This window comes from Silene latifolia, chromosome 4 (assembly GCF_048544455.1).
Source record: "Silene latifolia isolate original U9 population chromosome 4, ASM4854445v1, whole genome shotgun sequence".
Classification (NCBI taxonomy): domain Eukaryota; kingdom Viridiplantae; phylum Streptophyta; class Magnoliopsida; order Caryophyllales; family Caryophyllaceae; genus Silene; species Silene latifolia.
In genome coordinates this window covers 32819096-32839760 of record NC_133529.1, presented here as the reverse complement: position 1 = coordinate 32839760, position 20665 = coordinate 32819096, and the positions used below count along the sequence as shown (strand labels likewise).

Here is a 20665-nt window from a genome sequence, read left to right as displayed (position 1 = left end):
ACTTTACAATAACCATGCGTCAACTATGGTGTACTATAATAATGATTACAATAATCGTGATTGAACTATACAATAACGATGATTGAACTTTACAATAACCGTGATTGAACTTTACAATAACCATGATTAAACTATTGTGTACTTTGTCTCATACTTTATCCTTGGAATTAAACATTAACAAGAAGTTGAGTTGCTGGTGTTTCATCATTCTTCCCAACGAGAACCATGTCTAGCCTATTAATGAGGGTTAAACTTGTTAAAAGCGAAAGCTCCCAGAAAAAAATAAAAACAACGAAGAGCGTAAGTTGAAATAATTATGCAACTGAAATACAATAACCACACATAAGTATTGAAATAACCATAAAATACTAGAAAATAACTTGTTAGTTTAGATAAATAAAAGCATACTTTGTCAGAATGGAGTAACTAAGCAAAATGAAATACAATAATCCCACTAATGCATTGAAATAATCGAAACAACACAATACAATAACTGAGTATTTCAGAGAAATAATAATGTACCAAAAAAAATCAACTGCATTAAGACGCACCATTCTTAGCAACATAAGATACTCTAAACAACCTCATTTTTCTGCCATCTATCTACATTCATAATAGTTTGATTGAACAACCAGAAAGAGAAACATCCAATTCAAAAATCAAGTGCAAAAACGCAAAATACAATTACAAAACCCTAGAATTATGTGAAAACGAAACAAATGTCATTTAACAACACAAACACAAAAAATTGAACAATATAATGAAGGAAACTGAATAAATTGAAGATTACACACACAAAAAACATTAAATTCGAACAAAGAACAAGAAGATGAAATGCGAATTGAATACATTCAACCAAAAAAATAGTAGAAAACGAAAAAAATCATTACCTGATTACACATAATTGAAGATGAAGATGAAGTCGAATTAGTGAGCGAGCACGAAGAAAAAGCTTGAAGAAAGTGAATATCGTAGTAGAAGATGAATAATAGAGGGGAATATGAAAAGAGAGAGAAAGAAAGAAACTGAAGAAATGAAAAAAAAAAGTGTAGAGCATAAAATATAAGGTTTAAATAAAAGATGAAAGATTTAATCTCAGTCATCCATCTTAGATTAGATTAGTGGTTCAGATTCAGAGGGGTAACTCACCAAAAAAAACCCAACTCATATGATCCTATTTCTATATATATATATATATATATATATATATATATATATATATATATATATAGAGAGAGAGAGAGAGAGAGAGAGAGAGAGAGAGAGAGAGAGAGAGAGAGAGAATAGCTCTAGTAAGGCCATGATATATATTGAGTTCCTAAGTCCTCATAAGAGCCTTTGGATGAGGGAAATGGAGGGATGAGATTACATCTCATTCAAGGGCCACAAATCTCCCTCTCTAATCTCCCTCCCTAATCTTGTATAACTCCATACTAATTTGTATAACTCTTCCCTCATTCTAATTCTCCCAACTCACTCACTCATTATTCATTCTCTCACACTTCTCTCATCCCTCTTTCTCTCTCATTTTCCTACTCACTGCCAACCCCTCATTCTCTCCCAAAACAAAATAAAACTCAAAACCCAAAACAAAAAAAACCTAAAAACCAAAATCAGAAATTCAAACAAACAAAAAATGTTCCTCGTCTTCTTCCTCCCGCCTTCTTCCTCCCGCCGGCAACGACCTCACCACCACCACCACCTCCTGCCACTGACCATCCCTTCCTCCCTCAACACCGCCACACACCACCACTATCTCTTTCCCTCCCGCCGTCGACCCCACGCACCTCCTACCCCCGACGCCGCCATCTCCTCTTCTCCTCTTCTTCAGATCCGTCACCACCACCAACATCCTCCTCACCACCCACCACCTCACGACCCGGCAACCACCTCCGCACCTCCCGCCACAACCGTCCCCCGTCACAACACCAACAACAACAACAACAAACAAAAACACCGACTTCGACAACAACCGCACCTCCCGCCACAACCGCACCTCCCTGCTCTTCCTTTCTCCTTTTTTTCGTTCTTTTTTTCGTCCATTTTTTTTTTTTAGTTTCGTTTGGTTTGTTGTTGATATACATGGCCTGTGATTGATTTTTGGTGGGTGGTGTTTTTTTTATTGTTATTTGGTTTTTGGTTTTGTTATTGTTATTATTGTTTTTGGTTTTTTATTTTGTTATTTGTTATTTGGTTTTTCCTTTCTCCTTTTTCCTTTCTCCCTCCTGCTCTTCCTTTCTCCTTTTTTTCGTTCTTTTTTTTCAATTTTTTTTTTTAATTTTCGTTTGGTTTTATGTTATTTTTCTGTGGGTGTTGTTTTTTTATTGTTATTTGGTTTTTTGTTTTGTTATTGTTATTATTGTTATTGTTATTTGGTTTTTTTTGTTATTGTTATTTGGTTTTAAAATTTTTGTTGGTTATTAATTTTTTGTTGGTTTTTTGTTTGGTTGGGTTATACAAATTTGGACTAAAGTTATACAAAAAACGACTGAAGTTATACTCTTATGGAATAAAGTTATACAATTTTGGACTAAAATTACACAAATTTGGACTGAAGTTATACAAATAAGGACTAAAGTTATACAAATAAGGACTAAAGTTATACAATTTTGGACTAAAGTTATACAAATTTGGACTACAATTATACAAAAAATGATTGAAATTATACAAATAAGGACAAAAGTTATTCAAATAAGGACTAAAGTTATAAAAAATGGACTAAAGTTATACAAAAAAGGATCAAGAAGTTATACAAAAATAGACCAAAGTTATACAAAAAAGACTAAAGTTATACAAAAATTGGACTAAAGTCATACAACAATGGACTAAAGTTATACAAAAATGAACCAAAGTTATACAAAAATGAACCAAAGTTATACAAAAATGGACTAAAGTTATACAAAAAATTGGACTAAAATTATACAAAAATGAACCAAAGTTATACAAAAATGAACCAAAGTTATACAAAAATAGACCAGAGTTATACAAAAATGCACCAAAGTTATACAAAAAATGGACTAAAGTTATACAAAAAATTGGACTAAAGTTATACAAAAATTGGACTAAAGTTATACAAAAATGAACCAAAGTTATACAAAAATGAACCAAAGTTATACAAAAATGGACTAAAGTTAGTCCATATTTGTATAACTTTAATCCATATTTGTATAACTTTAGTCCATTTTTGTATAACTTTGGTTCATTTTTGTATAACTTTGGTTCATTTTTGTATAACTTTAGTCCAATTTTTTGTATAACTTTAGTCCAATTTTTGTATAACTTTGGTTCATTTTTGTATAACTTTGGTTCATTTTTGTATAACTTTAGTCCAATTTTTTGTATAACTTTAGTCCATTTTTTGTATAACTTTGGTTCATTTTTGTATAACTTTGGTCTATTTTTGTATAACTTTGGTTCATTTTTGTATAACTTTGGTTCATTTTTGTATAACTTTAGTCCAATTTTTTGTATAACTTTAGTCCAATTTTTTGTATAACTTTCGTCCATTTTTGTATAACTTTGGTTCATTTTTGTATAACTTTGGTTCATTTTTGTATAACTTTAGTCCAATTTTTGTATAACTTTAGTCCATTTTTGTATAACTTTGGTTCATTTTTGTATAACTTTAGTCCAATTTTTGTATAACTTTAGTCCATTTTTGTATAACTTTGGTTCATTTTTGTATAACTTTGGTTCATTTTTGTATAACTTTAGTCCAATTTTTTGTATAACTTTAGTCCAATTTTTGTATAACTTTAGTCTTTTTTGGTATAACTTTGGTCTATTTTTGTATAACTTTGGTTCATTTTTGTATAACTTTAGTCCATTTTTCTTAGATGAAAAAAAAGTATCTCACAAAAAAAAAAACGAGATTTAAAACACGAAATCTTAAAAAAAAACGTATAACAAGAAGAGATTTAAGAAAATGAATAAGAAATGAGAACTAACAAAATAAAAGACAACTAAAATAAAATAAAAGACAAAAAAAATAATGAATGGAAAAAACAACTCAAAACATACAAATTAACACAAAACGAAAAAAAAAAAAAAAAAAAAAAAAAAAAAAGTCGAGTGGCGGGGTGGTGGGTGGTTAGTTGGTGTCGGGTGGGGTGGTGGTGGGTGGTGGTGAATGAAGATGAGAGGAGTGGGTGATTTATTTGGGTTTTTTGATTTATTTGGATATTTTGGGTTTTTTTTATCTATTTGGATTTTTTGGGTTTTTTTTATTTATTTGGATTTTTTGGGTTTTTTTTATTGAGGTTTTGAGAGAAGAGAAGAATGAAATGTGTGAGATGAGAGAGAAATGGGTGGGTAGAAAACAAATATATAGTAAATTAGTGGTTAATTAGGGTGGATTAGTAAAGTGTGTTAATTAGCTTCTATAATGACTTTGGGTGGGTTCATCTCATCCCTCCATCTCCCTCCATCCAATGGCTCATAATAGAACTTATGGACTCAAATATATAAGTGGCCTTAGTTGATCCTTCCTCTCTCTCTCTCTCTCTCTCTCTCTCTATATATATATATATATATATATATATATATATATATATAGAAATTGAATCATGTGAGGCACCCTTCTTAGGGTGAGGCAGCCGTACCCATCCTAAACCGTCAGATCTAATAACTATAGACTCGCCAGATGATGCCACATGTCCCTATATAATTCTAACTAACACACATTTCCCCTCATACTCAATCATTAACTCCGTTCGACCGTTCATTTACCCCCATCCGATATCTCTCTCTTCAACCTTCAGCTGAGCTACATCTTCGCCATTGTCAGAGAGCTTTTCGACCGCCATTATCACAGAGCTTTTCGACCGCCATTATCATCCGCAAATTACGTATTTTCGATCAACTAATTTTAATTTCATTTCATTCCGCTTTCATTCCGTATTTTTCACACTAATTTTCATTCGACTTATTTAATTCGTCAAATTATCATGTTCTTATCCAGGTTTTGATGGTTTTCTGAGCATAAGCGAGCACATTAGGAACGCATAAAATCAATTGAAGTCAATTTCTCCGCTTCTTCGTATGTTCCTCCCCTTTGTATACTATTTACTACCTAGATTTCGATTTTTGTTGCTTAATCTGTTAAGTTTTGGTTACAAACTTCTTAAATTCGTTTAATTACTAAGTTTCGCTCTTGTTTTACTCTTTGTCTACACTCAACTTCAATTGATTTCTATACGTTCCTATTGTGCTCGATTATGCTCGCAGTTGACGCTTCATTGTTATTGTTCCATATTAGTTATGATCGATTTCATGTTACCTAGGTTTGTTCTTTATTAGTTATGATCGATTTCATGTATTGAAGAATGCATTTGCTTAGTTGGACTGAAATAGGATATTTTTGCCTAAGCAGCCACTGAATTACTAAATTCTCAGTCACTCTCTAGCTAGATGATTATTATGAAGGACTTCTAAGAACGGCAGTTGTTTTGCTACGGCGATATACTAGCATCTAAGTACTTCATAATGCTAACTTCTTCAGGTTCAAATTTCTCGTTACTTTGATTGAATATCTAAGTGGTGCAACAGTTATAACTTGTAGGTAGCCAGTGTATGTAGACTAGTAAACTCGGTTTTTCTGTGCTACTCCTAGTTTCCTAACACCTTTCAACTTCAATTTTATAAGCAGCCAAGCACATAGAGCATAGCAGTTAAATTTACTCAAGCACGCAACATTAATTTTTGGGAAATTATATGTAGCTAAAATAAGTTGAAAACCTCATCATTATAGTCGATGTCATTGTCAATCACAATTGACGCTTCTAAGAACGGCTGTTGTTTTGCTACGGCGATATACTAGCATCTAAGTACTTCATAATGCTAACTTCTTCAGGTTCAACTACTGAAAACTTTAATTGAATATCTAAGTGGTGCAACAGTTATAACTTGTAGGTAGCCAGTGTATGTAGACTAGCAAACTCGGTTTTTCTGTGCTACTCCTAGTTTGCTCTATAGCATTTTAGATGCAACATTTGCAAAAACAATAGGCACGTTGGCCTTTCTTTTGTATGAAACTAGCCCACTCGGATCACATATATTAAAAATGTTAATGTAGGGGTAGTTTGTATTCACTTTGTGAGAGGTACCTATTGCTGTAAGTTTGTCACAGAATTCTTGCTGAAAATTTTATTTCTGTTATCTTATACTAATTGTAAGTTACCAACTTATGTAAGATAGTATTGAAACTGTTCAAGGAGCAACTCATAGCTGATTATGGAATTATATACAATTGTAACGAGTGTTTTATTTTATGTTTTATTCCTTAAGATATACTCCGTAGAAGGGAACATCAATATACCTAGATGACAAACTCTAAATTATTGAGACTATATTTTCAAACCAAGTCAACTTAGAGGCAGGGCCATTAAATCTTTAAAAAAAACATGTTAATTTAAACTAGTTTTGGATGATAATAGTTCATGATGTTATTCTTTTTCACACAATTCAGAACTCAGTGGGACTAAGGGATTAAATTGGATTAAATTTATATTTGTATGTACTCTCAAGATCCAATTGATATCCTTCCTTTTTTTGCAGGGGGTATTCCATCAGTTGTTCACATCTTAGCCTTGTTTTCCTTTTGATCTGACCAGCAACCACAGTAGGCCTGTCAAATTTGCATTTATTGCGTTGCATCTAAACAACATACACACAAGCACTGACCACAGCAGCAATATATATTTCTTCTGCAATTTCAGTTCAGTAAGTAAGTTTAGTAAGCAAGACAAGACAGGTAATCGTTTCTATTCATTTTGATCCCAATCCATTCCTTAATGTAATTCAAAAGCTTAGAACTGTATTCACATTGGAAAAACAAATGAGTGAATGTCTCATCTCTTGAATGGCACAAATAACAGCTACGACTCCCAAGTTATAGCGTTTAGCTCTAGTATTCAATGCACACTGGCATGCTTACCAGTATATCATGCTAACCAGTTTTAGGTTTGTCTTTCTTAAGAGTTTTATTTCTGCTTTTGTGAACTCTAGAGCTTCTATTGTGAAAGTAGATGATGATATTGTGAAAGTAGAAGGTGATATCTTGAAACGTGGACGGAATGCTTGTAATCGTGCTTAAGGGTTTTTTTTCCTGCTTTTGTGAATCATAAACCTTATATTATGAAGCTGGGAGGTAATATTGTGAAACTAGAAGCTGATAATGTGAAACAACCCGGGATTATCAGTCCTATATGCTGCTTAATGGCCGCTGAAGTCAAATCGCTTCAGGCCTATCTGCTGCTTAAGGGATTGTCAGTCATTCAGAAAGCCAAAATCCCTATGCAGGAGATTTCAACATTCTTCCGAAGAGGTATGTTATATGTTCATCCTATCAGTTATAGCATTCACAGTCGATTTTGGGGGTATACTCATAACCTGGATTTGAACATGTTCGCATAAAATTGTACTTTTTGAGTTATGGCTCCTCTAACAAACAAAACATAACGATCACAATGATTTGAATGTAAAAAATTATTAGCAGAGGCTAAACATAACTAGGTTATTCAATTTTGCAGTGAACCATATATGATGATCATGCATGGGCGGATGCCTAAATCAAAAAGATAATACAAATGCAAAAGATCGACATCGCCAAAATATGAGACAAAATAAAAGATGAGACAAAGAAAGAAAGATGAGACAAAGAAATGACAGATGATACAAATGACAACAGATATGACAGAAGCGACATATAAGAAACCAAACTGTGAAAAGGCCGCAAATCTTTGGTTGCTTTTGGACGTACCCATGACAACCTCATTGGTATGTGATTGTATCTATCCTTAAGCTATGGGAATTTATGCAGAAAAGAAGTCTGAATTTGGTTAATGACTAAAAGTTACATATTTCTGATTGATTCAGGAAAGCGCATATTCGACAATTTTAAAGTCAGGGAGTCGCCAAGCGGTAAATGAATGCAAAAGAATGAACAGTGAAACCATGGAGCCTATATTCACAACAGTCTCGGACAATTTCAAAAACCCTATTGACTACATCTTTCAGCAGACAATGATTTGGCTGATTTCAAATTGCTTCAGGCCTATCTGCTGCTTAAGGGATTGTCATTCATTCACGAAGCAGAAATCCCTATTATTATAGCAGGAGATTTCAACATTCTTCCGAAAAGGTATGTTATATGACCTGAGTTCAAAATTTCAGTCACTTTAGGTATAATGTCTGTCACCTTAGGCCTATTTTTAGTCATTCTAATTTTAACAATCATCGGTAAGAGTTGTTACAGTTGATTTGGGTTAGGGTGGTAATTAGGAATTGATTTGGGGTAGGGTGGTCGTAATGTTACTCAGAAATGTACTATATGAAACCGCGTTAGAAATCTTAAGTTATTAAAATAATGTACTCCCCGTTCCCCTAATTCTGTTGAGTAGTGAAAGGGGGTTAAGTTTTGATGTTCGTGTGAGGTTTTTCGTGTTTGTAGTTGTAGTTTTACTTCGTATTGGTAGTTAATTACGAAAGCTTCATGATTATTGTGAAATTTGGTCATAAAGCTTCGTATCGTTTACTTTAGAGGTGATTTGTGAAACTAAGAGGTGATTTTGTGAATCCTATACCTTATTTTGTGAATCTTAGAGCTTGTTTTGTGAAAATAGAAGGTAATATTGTGAAATTTGGTCACAAAATGGTCGAAATTACCTATTTTGCTCTTTTTCTTATTTTGTGAATCATAGACCTTGTTTCGTGAATCCTAGGCCTTATATTGTGAAACTTGTCATAAATCAAAATTGCCTATTTTCCTCTTTTTATTATTTTGTGAATCATATACCTTATTTTGTGAATCTTAGAGCTTGTTTTGTGAAGATAGAAGGTAATATTGTGAAATTTGGTCACAAAATGGTCGAAATCACCTATTTTGCTCTTTTTATTATTTTTTGAATCATAGACCTTGTTTCGTGAATCCTAGGCCTTATATTGTGAAACTTGTCATAAATCAAAATTGCCTATTTTCCTCTTTTTATTATTTTGTGAATCATATACCTTATTTTGTGAATCTTAGAGCTTGTTTTGTGAAACTAGAAGGTAATATTGTGAAATTTGGTCACAAAATGGTCGAAATCACCTATTTTGCTCTTTTTATTATTTTGTGAATCATAGACCTTGTTTCGTGAATCCTAAGCCTTGTATTGTGAAACTTGGTCATAAATGGTCAAAATCGCCTATTTTTCTCCTTTTCTTATTTTGTGAATCATATACCTTATTTTGTGAATCTTAGAACTTGTTTTGTGAAACTAGAAGGTAATATTGTGAAATTTGGTCACAAAATGGTCGAAATCACCTATTTTGCTCTTTTTATTATTTTGTGAATCATAGACTTTGTTTCGCGAATCCTAGGCCTTATATTGTGTAACTTGGTCATAAATGGTCAAAATCGCCTATTTTTCTCTTTTTCTTATTTTGTGAATCATATACCTTATTTTGTGAATCTTAGAGCTTGTTTTGTGAAACTAGAAGGTAATATTGTGAAATTTGGTCATAAAATGGTCGAAATCACCTATTTTGCTCTTTTTCTTATTTTGTGAATCATAGTCCTTGTATTTTCAGTGTTTGTGAATATTGGAGCTAATATTGTGAACCTTGAAGCTAGTTTTGTGAACTTAGTACCTGATAATGTGAAATCTCGACTTGATTTGTGAAGAATGATTTTGTGAAACCTGGATTTCATTTTGTGAAACCTAGATCTGATTTTGTGAAACCTAGACATGATTATGTGAACTCTAGACCTAATTTTGTGAAACTTGTTTATGTGAAACCTGGACCTGATTTGTGAACTTTGTACCTTATTATGTGAAATCTCGACTTGATTTTGTGAAACTTCATTTTGTGAAACCTGGATTTTATTTTGTGAAACCTAGATCTGATTTTGTGAAACCTAGACATGATTATGTGAACTTTAGACCTAATTTTGTGAAACTTGTTTTTGTGAAACCTGGACCTGATTTTGTGAAGGTAGGATTTAAATTGGTTAATTTCATAGTAAGAAATACTTGTATAAGCCAATGTGTCATGTTTCACATGTACATGAAGTTACTAATAGCATCTATTAGCTCAAAAATATAAATATATGATTATTATATAATAATTACCATTGCCAATATATTTTTAAAGTCACCTATTCAAGTCTTAGATTCACAAGATAAGGTCCAAGATTCACAAAAACATGCATAGGGTTCACAAAATCAGGTCCAAGCGTAGATAAATCAAGTAGTCTCACAAGCTGTAGCTTATGAATTTTGTTTGTTATATTTTAGAGACATAGAGTAAAGTATTTGGGCTTTTGTGTGTGAGAAAATAATTGGGCCAAAAGAAAAGTTAGGAATGACCCTAAGTTTCCAGCCCAATAAACATTGAAAATCAGTCCATGAAGGAATATGGTGAGGCCTGCCGCCTCGCCATAATTAGCGGCCTCACCGGATCCGACCTCTATATATATATATATATAAATTTAAATTTTTATATTAGAAATTGTCTAAAAGAATTAAAGTTTCAATTTTTAGCATTAAAGTTTCACTCAAAAATCAATTTTATATATTTAAAATAAAATTTTATAACATAAATTCATTTTTATTTTTTTATAAAATGACCTTAAATATTAAAGTTATAATTGTAAAGAATTGAAGTTACACTCATAAATTAAAGTTACATTTATAAAACACTAAGTTTTCATCTTAAAATTTTAAAATTTCAGCCATCAATCTTATAAGATCAATGACTAGGGTTATGACTTAGTAGACTCACCACTTTAGGTGGACTCATTTGAATTTTCTACCCTTTTTAAAATAAAGATAAACTGCATTAATTTAATTAATTGTCAAATTTTATAATATCTGTATCTAAAATACCGTACACTTGCACATGAGTTACACTAGTCTAGATATCAAGGTGGTGAAATGAATGGAAATTATTAGGACATTATGGTGAAATAGGAAATAAAACAAAATCAGTAATTCCTTGATTGGTTCGGAATTGTTCACGTTACCGAACCTATCCGCCATTTATACAACCTTGATTATATTTACCCCCCGAAAAATGGAAGACAACCAAAATACTTCAATCTCCATCTTATCGTCAATATTACGCCACCTAATCTAAACCAATTTCTGATCGCCCAATAATTTTCAACTATTTTCTTTCATCAATTCAATCTTTTGGGCAACCAATTCGATCAGTCAATTTCGATTGCTGTAATTACAAACCCTAGCCTTTGTATTTTGATTTTTTAATTCGAATATGTTATTGATTGACTGATTAATTCATTTTTATCGTTGATTTGTTGTTTGATTGCGTTTTTCGTATTCAATTTGATGTTTTATTGAATCTTATTACATTAGGGTTAGGGTTAGGGTTTCGATTTAGGGTATGTGGGGATTTTGGATACCATGTAATTATTTGCTTAATGATTGGTTGGATGGTGCTTTACTCTTGTTAAATTTTTTTCGAAAGTCATAGCTGGAATCTTAGGGGCTGTATCTTTATGTGAAAGGGGAGTTTTAAGTAGCTCGTTTGTTGATGAAGAAATCTAAATTTGTAATGCAAAGAATGCTGCGTTTCGTCGATTGTGTAAATTGAGTTTGTATAAAAACTTTGGTACTCTTAAATTTCGGGTAAATGCTTCCTTTGGTGGATGATAGTGTAGTATAACAGTTATTTATTCTTGGTGTGGTCACGGGAAGTTGAAGTCTTTCCTTAGATTTGAAGTTGGACTTTAGTTCAGGTGTATGGCGAGTATTTTACTTGGCCGATGCTGATGTTGTGTTATGAAAGCTTTCGGGTTTTGTAAATGTTTGCTTTGATTAGATTTCAAAGGAATTGGTGGCTGTAGATATCTATAGTCGGTTGGTTGCTAGTGTAAATGGAGTTTGTTTTTCACAATCTCGAGGGTCAAAACTTGTAGGAAAAATACGTAGAGAGCCAAGCTTCCTTTCTTATGATCATGCGTGAAATGGAAAAAGGTGTTAGGATATCAAGTGGTGAATTTAGTGTTTTCCAATGTTTATCAATATTTTATAATGTTTCTCTATTCTCTGGCTTTAACGCAGTGGTAAGATGCACTTCTGTGAAATTCTCGGTGCAGTAGACATTATATGTATAATCTTTAATGCAGTGGTAAGATGCGTATATCCAACCTCCCCCTCCTCGTCATTGGCAAGAGCCTTTGAGAAATGGGATGTTGTTCTTTGGCGCAGATGTAGTTTAAATTGGTGCTGTAGAGTATCCTGTCGTATTATAAAAATCCAGTGAACTGTCATACAGTCGAATTGAGAAAGCTCTTCTACCACTTTATTCTTGATTTCTTGTTATAAGGTATTTAAATCAAATATTTAAGCTTTCGAATGAGGATGCTTTCAAACACACCATTTTCTCAGTTGACTCACTCGTTGAGGTAGAACTCAAACTTGCCTTTTGTGAGTTTATCTAGATTGGGGCATGATTTTTTTACATGCAGTCTTGTTGAAAGTGACGCAATTTTTTTTTTTTTTTTTTTTTTTTTTTTGCAACTTAGTATGCAACAGAATGGTACACAAGTTCTTACAAGTTCTCTTTTTGTTCACTTATAATATGTATGCTCAACCTTTCTTACGAAACCGATCATTTGTTGGACGTTTCATGTTGACTCGTTTTTACTTACGGTGAATTGATGTACATAACATGTTTAGGGATGTAACATTGATGGTGTTTTTTTTGCTGCAATTCAAAAAATAAACTTCTGTCCTTACAGGAATGTCATTGCTTTTGTCTGCAGCACTAAGTTCTGCATTGGTGACGATCAGTGAGTTTTGAGCTCAAGACAGAGTCATAGTCCACAGTCCAGGCTGGCTTACATTAAGATTGTAGATTGTTTACTTATAAATTCTATAGGGTTGGAGCGTCGCATCTGGACTTGCCTTCACACTACTTTGTAGAGTCAAGTCAAATAAGGATTGCATTCTTAAAACGTGGTTGAGTTTTTCAGTGTCAAATATTCAGGAGATTCAAGTTCAGAAAATTTCTTCTCAAATCATTGTTCTGGTGAGTGTCTATTATGGTGATAGCAATCTCAACGTGACATCCCTGTCTTTCTATAAGGCTGGTTTAATTTTGGTTTTCACGTTTCTTGTTTATTTCATTGTTTTACCTCACATTGATGGTCACCATTAGCGTTAGCGGATCCAAAGTCATTTTTGTGACCGAGTCTTTCTTAATGTTGTTGATCTTGTTGATGCTGCTGCCTGTTTTAAGCCAAAGATTAGGTTATTTTGGTGAATACATCCAACCAACTCCAATTCTATTTATAGTCAATTACGTTCTCAAATATGTTTTGTGGAATTTAAAAACATTGTTCAGGCCAGACCAAGTTTATTTTATTTTTTCTTTCCAGGAAAAAGTTGGTTTCCAAGTATATTCATCCACTATGAGTATCAAATGTATAAAGGGATCTTACAATCAGTAAGATAGCCTGTTTCAGTTTTAAGATTTTATGTGCTTCATAGTGCTACATATTCTTACAAGATGAATGTTTCAAAGACCCGGTCATTCTTTTGTTCTAGATTATAATGGAATAAAGCAAAACGATTCATTAAACTGGTTGCACTTTTTTTTTAATTATTTTTTTTTTTGGTGAAGTTGCTGCCATTAGATGCAATTCTTGAAGCAGTTTTCATTACGGGTCCATCGGAAACTGCCTATCCATTTTAACACCACATGGATAAGGTTGCCATACATGTGACTCCTCTTACCCCGCCATTTACAGCCGTACGAGAGCCCTTGAGACACTAGTGTAATGTTATTATTGTTGCTGCAAATTAAGCATCTTAATTTTTATATCAACAAGATTGAGTGTGACTTCTATGGTCGGTCGTGTTTATTTTCTTGTGAAGAAACAACTGCTGGTAGTAACGAGTGGTTCATCTATGAGAATGAGGGGATGCATGTAGATAAAGTTAGCTACTTAAAAATAACAGAGTAAATTGTCTTGATACCAACATTCAGTACCTGAGGTTCTATATCTATTATACATGAGAGTAATTTTACTATTGAATCACTAATTTCTTTGGATCTGCGTCCCCTGGATTCTTACTTTCACAAAATGAATGAACAATCTTGCCCAACTAGCGTAGCCTGTGATGGCTGAATCCTTCTTTTTGCAGCCAGGCTTGGCCTTGATTCTAAGTGCTATGTGCAATAATGTTAAAAAGCTGACACCCTGTTGTCATAGAGGATCGATCTCTTGTATATATATACTATTCTGTGCATCAATTTCTAGTTTTTGAAGTTGTCTTTCCAACAAATTCATTGGTAATTGAAATACTTCTTGGGGATTAAATTTAGCTTGCTTCAATGATGTAAGTGATGGGATGTCAGTGTTGGGAAGTTTTTTTTTAATGATGTAGGCAGTATTTTGTCATAGCTAGCACATATTGTCTCTATCAGGTCAAATATAAAAGTCCCGGTAAAGAACTTGTTCGGGTGGGGGAAAAAACTATTTCTCAATTCTTATTAAGAAAATTAGTATGATTCAAATTGTTTCTTCTGAGAATTGGTCTCTAATAGATTTTCCTGAGTCACTCCAGTTTGTTCAAGATGGCCGGTAAGAAAAGAAGCATATCTGTGGGTGCTGCTGATATGTGTGATGTCCAGAAGGATTGGGATGATGCACTGTGCCCTATCTGCATGGAACATCCTCATAATGCAGTTCTTCTCCTTTGTAGCTCTCATGCCAAAGGCTGTAGATCTTATATATGTGACACAAGTTACCGGCATTCAAATTGCCTCGATCGGTTTAAAAAACTCAATCTAGAATCTGACAGCAATTTATCTGAGCCACCAGCTCCCACGAACGTCCAGAGCTCTAATGAATTGACCATGGCTCAATTGACCCACAACAGAAATGAAGGGATTCCACGAACTAGACGGAGCAGAGATTTAACTGAGTTTGTCAGTCGGCAGGAGGTGAATGAAAGACACAACTTTGAACCTCCAAGGGTAAGATCGGAAGAACAGGAATTGGTGAAGAAGGCAAGCTTAAAGTGCCCTCTTTGCAGGGGAGATGTCTTAGGCTGGACAGTTGTGGAAGAAGCTCGGAATCATCTCAATCAAAAGTGTCGGAGCTGTACACGGGAATCATGCACATTTGGTGGTAACTACTGTGAGTTGCGCAGGCATGCACGTACAGTTCATCCTGGAGTTCGGCCGGCTGAAGTTGACCGATCAAGGCAGCGAGCTTGGAGACGGTTTGAGCATCAAAGAGAACATGAAGACATTGTTAGTGCTATTCGGACAGCAATGCCTGGTGCTGTTGTGTTTGGTGATTACGTGATAGATAATAGCGAGCGAGAGAGGACTACTTCTGGTGATGCTAGTGGACCATTGTTTCCTACCTTGTTTTTCATCCAAATGCTTGAATCTATGCAATCCATTGCAGGGCCGAGAAGCCGGCCATGGCCAAGGACAAGGCATCGACGCCTGTCAGGTGGGTCTTCCAGGCAACGTTACCTTTGGGGGGAGAATCTGTTGGGACTACAAGATGAAGATGGTGACGGAGACGACAGTTTTACAGAGGAAGAAGATACTAGTGTGTTAGGAGAAGGGTCATCATCTGTTCCTCGACAGCGTCGCCGTCTATCCCAATCCAGGTCTAGAAGAGATCGATCATAAGAGGATTCATCAGGAATTCATGATTCTGGTAACTTGATAGGGAAATTGGGTAGTGATCAGTTTAATGTCATTTTGGCTTATTCTGTAGCTGCTACTAAGAAATTATCTAAATGTTTGTCTGTACAGTATGGTTGCCTGATTTATTTTAAGCTGTAGTAGGTCTTAGAAGTTGTTATGCAAACTATTCCAATGTTCAGCGTGAATGAAAAGTGATTCATATTCTGCTAATTCTTTTGTTTTTCTGCCGTATTCTACATTTCTACTTACTGCATGAAAGCTTCTAGTTACTGCATTGGCGTCTACATGTCATTCGTTGCTAAAAAAATTTCTCATGTTGAGGAGGTTCGAAAATTAAGTACGGCTTTAGTAATACCTCGAGAAAAATATTATCTCATTTTTTTGTTTTTGTTTTGAACACCACAAATTGTAATATTAGACTTATTTTATCCTTAAAATTAAGGGTTTTTCTAAGGCTTTGTTTTATTGGAGTGAAACCCTCTAACCGATCTGAACTGAATGGATCTGAACTGAACTGAAATAAAGAGTTATTTGTGAAGAGAAAAGTTACACTGAACTGAATTAAATAAATTAAAGCACACATTAATATCGCTTTTAATAACTTTACTCGAGGAAATAGATACCAATTGTGGTAATTTGCTGATAAAACCTCAACCTAATTGACTATCCCAAATTAGCAAATTGGCACCACAATATCACTCTCTGCATTCACCTGCCACCAGCCCACCATATCTTCTCAAAATTAGAAAATTCTCAATTTTGTTTGATTAAATATTAAAAATTAATATGAATCCGATTCAAAAGAACATTAAAATATGCCACTCCTTTTTCTCATATTCCCTTATTTTGCATTCACCTACTCCATCCCAATTCTCCACCCATTTTTTCTCAAAGATCGAATCTTTTCATTCAATCATTCCCCTAAATTGATAAAAAAATCAAAACCCAGATACCCAAATCACCATAAAGCTTGGAACTTTGTTCAACAATGGCGGCACCTCAAGAACCCTTAATAATAAGGGATAAACAAGAGATGAGAAAATGGTCAAGATCAATGAAAATCAAGGGCAAAACAATAGGTTTAGTACCAACAATGGGGTTTCTTCACAAGGGTCATATTTCTCTAATAAACGAAGCACATAAACATGCCGAATTAATTGTAGTATCAATCTATGTAAACCCAGGTCAGTTTACAACATCTGAAGATATTTCAACATACCCATCTGATTTTAATGGTGATTTGAAGAAATTAAAGTGTGTTAATGGTGGTGTTGATGTTGTTTTCAATCCTTATAATTTGTATGATTATGGAAATGGTGGAAAAAGAGAGAAAGTTGAAGGGAATGTTGTGGTGTCATGTGTGGAGGAAAGTGGTGGTGGACATGAAACTTGGGTTAGAGTTGAGAATTTGGAGAAAGGTTTGTGTGGGAAAAGCAGGCCTTTGTTTTTTAGAGGTGTTGCTACTGTTGTTAGTAAGCTGTTTAACATTGTGGAACCTGATGTTGCTGTTTTTGGTAAGAAGGATTATCAACAATGGAGGATCATTTCTAGGATGGTCAGTTTTCTGTTCTTAAAGTATGGTTTGAATGAATATTTATTGAACCGCGTAAATTATTGAATAAGACCGTTATGCGTATAACAGACTCGACTCTTTGTATGTACAGTATCTTTCTGTTTCAGTCATTTGTTTGTCTTTTATATTCATTGTGAGGGGTATTTTAATCGGAGCTAAATAAATGATTGGGACAAACAGAATATTATGTTGCATTACGACAATGTGATACAAAGCAGAATATTATGTTGCATTACGACAATGTGATACAAAGCAGTTAAATATCCGTAGTGTGGCAACTGCTACACCAACTGATACAAGCAGATTTATATCCCTCTCGTAAATAATAATGGTAACTAAAATTCACAAAAGAGTTATTTGAGTGAAGTGTAGGTCGTTTTACATGTAAAATCGACATACAGAGTAATATGTATATGAGAAATTACTTGTTATAATAAATTGAAGTTCATTTTTTCAATATATAGTCGTTGAACTGTGTGTATAACACCCGTATGTGCCGATGGTTGCTTAAACTACTAAAATAAAAGAGGGTTATGATATGGCGGTCTTTAGCAGACATTTGCAAGTGTCAAACCTATTGCGAGTCACACTGCTCAAGTTCAGTTTACCATAGCTTATCTTAGTCAAAGCAATGAAAGAAGTGGAATAAATTCTCGCTATTTTCATTGTCGTATCTTGCTACACCATGAATAAAATTCTGGGTCTGCACCTGACTGTCACGCCCCTTCCCGAGTAAAAGTTGATGTTATTCAACTATGTTATGCACTCTCGAAACATGGTGACTCGTAATGGTGTTTCTGTGTTTGTATGACAATTTTGGCGAGCTATTATGTACCAATGGTATTCAGGGAATCAGGGGTGCAATTTTTCTTTATATTTGATCTTTTTTGGTACTGACTCGTCTCCATTTTGTAATTTGATATGCACCTCTTTCTAAAGTCCCAGTGACCAACGAAATGAAAGTGCATAATATTTTTGTCTGAAAAAAAAGGGTTGTTTTAATACCCAACCTATTAACTATTTAACTGCAGTGCATTTTGTGCATCTTGCAGCGTGGCTTTCTTTTTGTTTTGCCACTTTTTTCATCAAAGTTGTTCGATACAGGTCCGTGACCTGGACTTTTCTGTTAAAGTAATTGGTTCTGAGATAATGCGTGAAGATGATGGATTAGCAATGAGTTCTCGCAATGTGTATCTTTCCAAAGAGGATAGGCAAAAGGTTAACACTTAACCTTCATGTTTTTCAATATCCTTTCCTAATTCATCTCGGATTTGTCATATCTTCGCTTTCTGCATTGCAGGCTTTGTCTATTAGTAGATCTCTCTCCAAAGCAAAACACGCCGTGGAAGAAGGGATAATTAATTGCAAACAGTTGCGGGAGTCGCTTATCCAGGCATTAGAGGAAGCGGGTGGAAAAGTCGATTATGCCGAGGTAATCTATTTTTTTCTAATATGCAATTTCAGTCTGCTTTTTTTTTTTTTTAGCAATCTCTTGTTTTTTTTTTTTTAAATGTGGATAATTTCGGAAGCAGATTGTGGACCAACATACCCTAGAAGTAGTTGAAGAGGTCAAGAACCCGGTTGTGTTTTGTGTTGCGGCTTGGTTTGGAAAGGCTAGATTGCTTGACAACATAGAAATCAATGTGTAGAACTAGGGCTGATTTTTCTGGAATTGTATCAAAATTGCCAAGAATTAAACTCATTTATCACAAGAGGTACTTCACTGCTGCTCCTCTATGTTTTGACTTTTGTTCATGACCAACTTTAAGGAATCATAAGAAAGCGGAACAATTTTATACTTTGAATAGCTTCAGATTACAATATCGGAACCGCTTTCTCTGCTTTGGTTTTCTTGTGATTGAAATGAGATGTGCTGTTAGTCTTTTGTAGTTTGTATGTTCACATCTCAGTGAAACTATACACGCTTTTAAGCATGAGATCATTTAGATTTAGATTTTGCCATAAATTATTCACTAAAACTTGGGAGAGACGGTCTCTCACTAAGTTATTGAGAGACCAATCTTTTGTACCCTTTTATTTGTATTTCGTACCCTTTTTATTATTGATTGTGTCATAGTAATTTCGTACCTATTTACATAGTAAATGTACCCATTTTATTATTAATCATGATTTGTACCTATTTTATTACCTTTAGTACCATTTTTTCTTAAAATTGTACAATGGTCTCTCAACAAAGCTTATTAAAAGACCGTCTCTCAGGAGACCTACTCTAAATTATTATATGGAACTTTGTTTTGATTCATTTGTTAAGATGCTCATAACATAATCAGTTTGACAAAAAATACTGCAGAAAAAAAAAACAAGGAACAAGCAGAAATTCAGAATCTGTATGTCTAAGAAGTAAGAAACATTATAAAAGAACTCAAATTTTGAATGATGATTATCTGGGCAAATAATTGGAAATAGTCTAATTAGGGGATTCTACATTTCTACCCATAGTGGTAACATAGATTTGCTAAGACACGAGGGACCCTGATAAAATTCTTCGATTTTCTGATCTAAGCTTAAATCATAGACACCCATGTCACACCTTTTTATTTTATCGGGAGTGAGATAGTTGATTTCATAGTTATCAGTGTAGTAGATACAATTAGGCTTACAAATAGGAGGAGACGCCTCCACGGAGAAGGACGAGTTATGACCTAGGAAAAGTGCCCTATTTCCCAAACTCTTTGTTTCTGTGGCCTCTCCGGTATCAACGTCTATCTCCCACACTGTGAAGCAACCAAGCTCCAATGTATAGGCGTCATAATCTTCCAGCTCCCGCAAAACCAGCAGCAACACTCCGTCTGATTCTACCAAGTAAGACAAGTCTGGGGATGTGCACTGAAACTCTAAATCTGCCACAAGCCTTGGCCTTGCCGGAGGACTTGAATTCCCCATCGCTATAATTTTGCCATGTTGCTCCACGGCATAGAATTCTCCCTTGTAAAAAGTGATGTCAAAGAATATTGAATTATGTGTGTCGAGCAGGGTCCATTCTTTATCCCCGCTTTTCCAAAAAGCCAAATCGTGATTAGCCGGAAATATCATGGCCAGCACATAGTCCGTATTAGTTGATGGGTTTTCCGACAACACAAATTTATCATACATAAACAGGTATGATTCGCTATGCAAAGGCCACGAATACGATCTCATCGTCACGATATGGTTCGATATGGTTCGGGAAGGCAGGGGGTTGAATAACTTGCTTAGTAATCGGGTTCACTAAGGTAATGTTCAAGCCTATTTGGGTGACGTAAATAAGCCAACCACGTGAAGAGTAGTACCTCCAATCACCCAGCACGTCCACGTCTTTCTCCGGTGGGAACAATAAACTCAGGCTCATGTTGTCGGGGTTGTCCTCCGGCCCACCAGGTATGGTTGATGGCGTAGGCAGCTCAACTGGCAGAA

At 34.4% G+C, this 20665-nt stretch overlaps 3 protein-coding genes across 5 annotated transcripts; 2 read left to right on the top strand and 1 right to left on the bottom strand.

The window, feature by feature from the left end:
• The first annotated feature begins 10986 nt into the window (after positions 1–10986).
• On the top strand, positions 10987–15888 carry LOC141653397 (uncharacterized). 3 transcript variants are annotated; one of them, XM_074461150.1, is made up of 3 exons: positions 10987–11210; positions 12770–13035; positions 14577–15888. In XM_074461150.1, exon 3 carries the CDS (start codon positions 14587–14589, stop codon positions 15658–15660), a length of 1074 nt encoding a protein of 357 aa, XP_074317251.1. In that variant the 5' UTR covers positions 10987–11210; positions 12770–13035; positions 14577–14586; the 3' UTR covers positions 15661–15888. The 3 variants fall into 3 exon arrangements, with proteins under 3 accessions (XP_074317251.1, XP_074317253.1, XP_074317252.1); XM_074461152.1 differs by having other exon boundaries at positions 10997–11210; positions 12746–13035; XM_074461151.1 differs by having other exon boundaries at positions 11013–11210; positions 14557–15888.
• A 635-nt stretch (positions 15889–16523) lies between these two features.
• On the top strand, positions 16524–18983 carry LOC141652191 (pantoate--beta-alanine ligase-like). Its single transcript, XM_074459788.1, has 4 exons — positions 16524–17233; positions 18356–18469; positions 18552–18683; positions 18784–18983. Exons 1-4 carry the CDS (start codon positions 16667–16669, stop codon positions 18898–18900), a joined length of 930 nt encoding a protein of 309 aa, XP_074315889.1. The 5' UTR covers positions 16524–16666; the 3' UTR covers positions 18901–18983.
• A 710-nt stretch (positions 18984–19693) lies between these two features.
• On the bottom strand, positions 19694–20305 carry LOC141651347 (putative F-box protein At5g55150). Its single transcript, XM_074459063.1, has one exon. The coding sequence runs from the start codon at positions 20303–20305 to the stop codon at positions 19694–19696; it is 612 nt and encodes a 203-aa protein (XP_074315164.1).
• Positions 20306–20665: the final 360 nt, after the last annotated feature.

Coding starts and splice junctions, on each gene's coding strand:
- LOC141653397 (XM_074461150.1), top strand. CDS start 14,587: ATGGCCGGTAAGAAAAGAAGCATATCTGTGGGTGCTGCTGATATGTGT.
- LOC141652191 (XM_074459788.1), top strand. CDS start 16,667: ATGGCGGCACCTCAAGAACCCTTAATAATAAGGGATAAACAAGAGATG. Junction 17,234..18,355: donor GGAGGATCATTTCTAGGATG/GTCAGTTTTCTG, acceptor TGTTCGATACAG/GTCCGTGACCTGGACTTTTC. Junction 18,470..18,551: donor CCAAAGAGGATAGGCAAAAG/GTTAACACTTAA, acceptor TCTGCATTGCAG/GCTTTGTCTATTAGTAGATC.
- LOC141651347 (XM_074459063.1), bottom strand. CDS start 20,305: ATGATATTTCCGGCTAATCACGATTTGGCTTTTTGGAAAAGCGGGGAT.